At 36.5% G+C, this 2471-nt stretch overlaps 1 protein-coding gene across 1 annotated transcript in view; it reads left to right on the top strand.

The window, feature by feature from the left end:
- stag3 (STAG3 cohesin complex component) overlaps nucleotides 1–2471 on the top strand; it is a gene marked incomplete in the record, with an annotated part of 31858 nt that overhangs the window by 26391 nt on the left and 2996 nt on the right. The window contains 2 exon segments of the mRNA XM_014019602.1: nucleotides 1699–1832; nucleotides 1992–2114. Of these exon segments, the coding sequence (XP_013875056.1) occupies nucleotides 1699–1832; nucleotides 1992–2114 (257 nt within the window).

Raw genomic sequence — 2471 nt, 5'->3', positions numbered from 1 at the left:
AAAGCCCTTTTACAACATCTTTTCCAAAAATATTAATGAGAAATCAGATTGGATGAGAAATTTTTGTTTGGTATTAAAGGTTTCTAAAATCAAGGTTTCTGCAGGTTTCAGTACGATAAATCGAAGATATTTTTAAGACCTTACATTACAGGAAAATCATGTCACTGTTAGGGCTGCACGGTATGTGATAGACAGTAGAAACCATTTGAAGTTGGCCTACGGTAGAAATTTACCCTCTACCGTCCTGTCGTCAGTTACATCATCACACCTGTGTCAACTAGGCTGCAAGTGCAAAGACAACTGAGCAGAAGTTTGAAATATTCTGAAAATAAATGAAGAAATACAGCATTTTAAAATACATATAGAGAGAATAAATCCTCAAAATTTTCCCCTCCTGCTGTGGAAAGGTTATGTCGTGTGGTGGGATCATTTCCTCCCTGCTGCTGCACGTTGCACAGAGCGAAGCATTAACAACTGTAGTTTTTTCACACCCGAGTTGTCGGAGAAAAAAACTTGTTTTTTATGTATTGTTATCCTCAAAGATGATAAAAAAGATGTGGATGTTTGTTCAGTCATAAATCCGTCTTGCTAATGTAACGTTCTTCTGCTCTGAGAGCGCAGAGCAGCAGCCGTTAAGTTCAACAGGCAGGCTGTATGGCAGGCTGATATTACATTTATTTGGCTTCACCACACTTACATTCTAGTTATCTGAAATTGTTTTATGACTAGGACTATGTGCAGCTTAAGCCCCTTAAGGTCCTGTCCCACTATAACATTTTAGAAAACTTATGCCAACTTATAATATTTTTTATGTCTAAAGGACTAATGTTACTTGAAGTACTGGTTATAACATCCACTTTATTTTGATCTTGTTGAAAATTTGAGAAATGTTTTTGTTTGTTGTTGAAACCATTTTGCAATATGTATAAAACAATCTTTTGTACTTCTGTTATGTTCACTTGCACTTAAGCAAAAATGCTGGGTTTGATTATGATTAGTTTTCTGCAAAATAAATGCACTAAAAATTACATTATCTTTGCTTCTTATGATAATTTTCTACCGTGGTATATACAGGTACCGTGAAGGGATTCAGTTTATACCGTGATATAAATTTGAAGTCATACCGCCCAGCCCTAGTCACTGTAAAATTTATTTCAGAGTTCCAGATTTAATTGCCTTTAATTAAAACAAAAAAACAACAACCAGGTTTCAGAAGCCAAGCAGTCAGATTTATTAATTTTTTTATCCTTTCTTTATACAGGAAAATCTCTTGAGACTCACTCTCTCATTTACAAGATTCTTTCTTGATTAAGTCTTGAAGTCTGTCACAACCTTCCTTCCAACGGGGCTGTTTTCAGTTTTGCTACATTTCAGATCCTCAGACAAAACTGCAACACAAAGAACAAATGAATGCTGACATTCCACACCGCACGACGCCATGTATGAAAAAACTAAATGGATTTTAGGACCTAAAATGAAAAATCTGGACATTTTTAGGGCTTAAAATGAAGATGAATAAATTTATGACTTTTTATGACCTTTCAGAACCCTCCTGAAAATGGACCAAGTTTGTTTTGTTTTTTGTTTTGTTTTTTTAATAACCTGAAAATCACTGCAGTGTGTGTTCATACTGTATCTTTTGAAACATGTAACCATTTCACAAAGCAACTCGTGTAAAAGTCGTGTCTCTGTGCTCAGCTGTTCTCAGAGATGCTCACAGAGGATCAAAATCAGCAGGCTCTCCCTGAAATACTTGAACTGGCCAAGCGGCTTGCCATGAGCTTCGGCGTGGATCTTCATCGTATCCGCAAACCGCTGGTGGCCCTGCACACGTCAGTACCGCCGTTCTTTTCTTTTTGGCAACCTTTAATCAGAGTTGATTGTTAATTAAAAAAACTTAAACAGATAGAATAAGATGAGATAGAAGCATTTGAATAAAGTTTGGCACTGTTTTTGTTGGTGGCTTTAAGCCTTTTGGTGTTTGCCATCAGGGACGGTATACGTTTTGCATTTCGAGGCAGCGAGGATGAAGGGGAGGAACTTCCTAATGTGACCTTCTTGGAGATCCTCAGCGAGTTCAGTTTCAAGCTGCTCCCACAAGACCGCAGCCAAATGTGAGAAAACACAAACTCGCCTCTATCCTCCGTTCACACGATTCCCATTTGTTGAGTTTCATTTCTGACGTGAAGTTTCAGTCATAACATAATTTCAACATCTAACTGAATATTTCCTGATTATTCGTCGGGGTTTTAAAGGGATCCATGATTATTTGTAACATTAGACTTTATTTGATAAACATATTTTAACTGTAAAATAATGACTGTAAAAATACTGTAGGCTGTTTAGTTTTTATAATTTTTAAACTAAAAGTTTAAAAACGTATTAGATGCATGTGTCCATTTTATTTACACACAAAGCATTCTGGGTAAATGATGATGTGGATAGGTCCTCGGTGTGAGCGAGCTATATCC

The sequence above is a fragment of the Austrofundulus limnaeus genome, unplaced genomic scaffold (genome assembly GCF_001266775.1).
Source record: "Austrofundulus limnaeus strain Quisiro unplaced genomic scaffold, Austrofundulus_limnaeus-1.0 Scaffold224, whole genome shotgun sequence".
In the NCBI taxonomy this organism is placed as follows: domain Eukaryota; kingdom Metazoa; phylum Chordata; class Actinopteri; order Cyprinodontiformes; family Rivulidae; genus Austrofundulus; species Austrofundulus limnaeus.
Note: the sequence above shows the minus strand (reverse complement) of the source record. Positions and strands in the feature narration are given on the sequence as shown.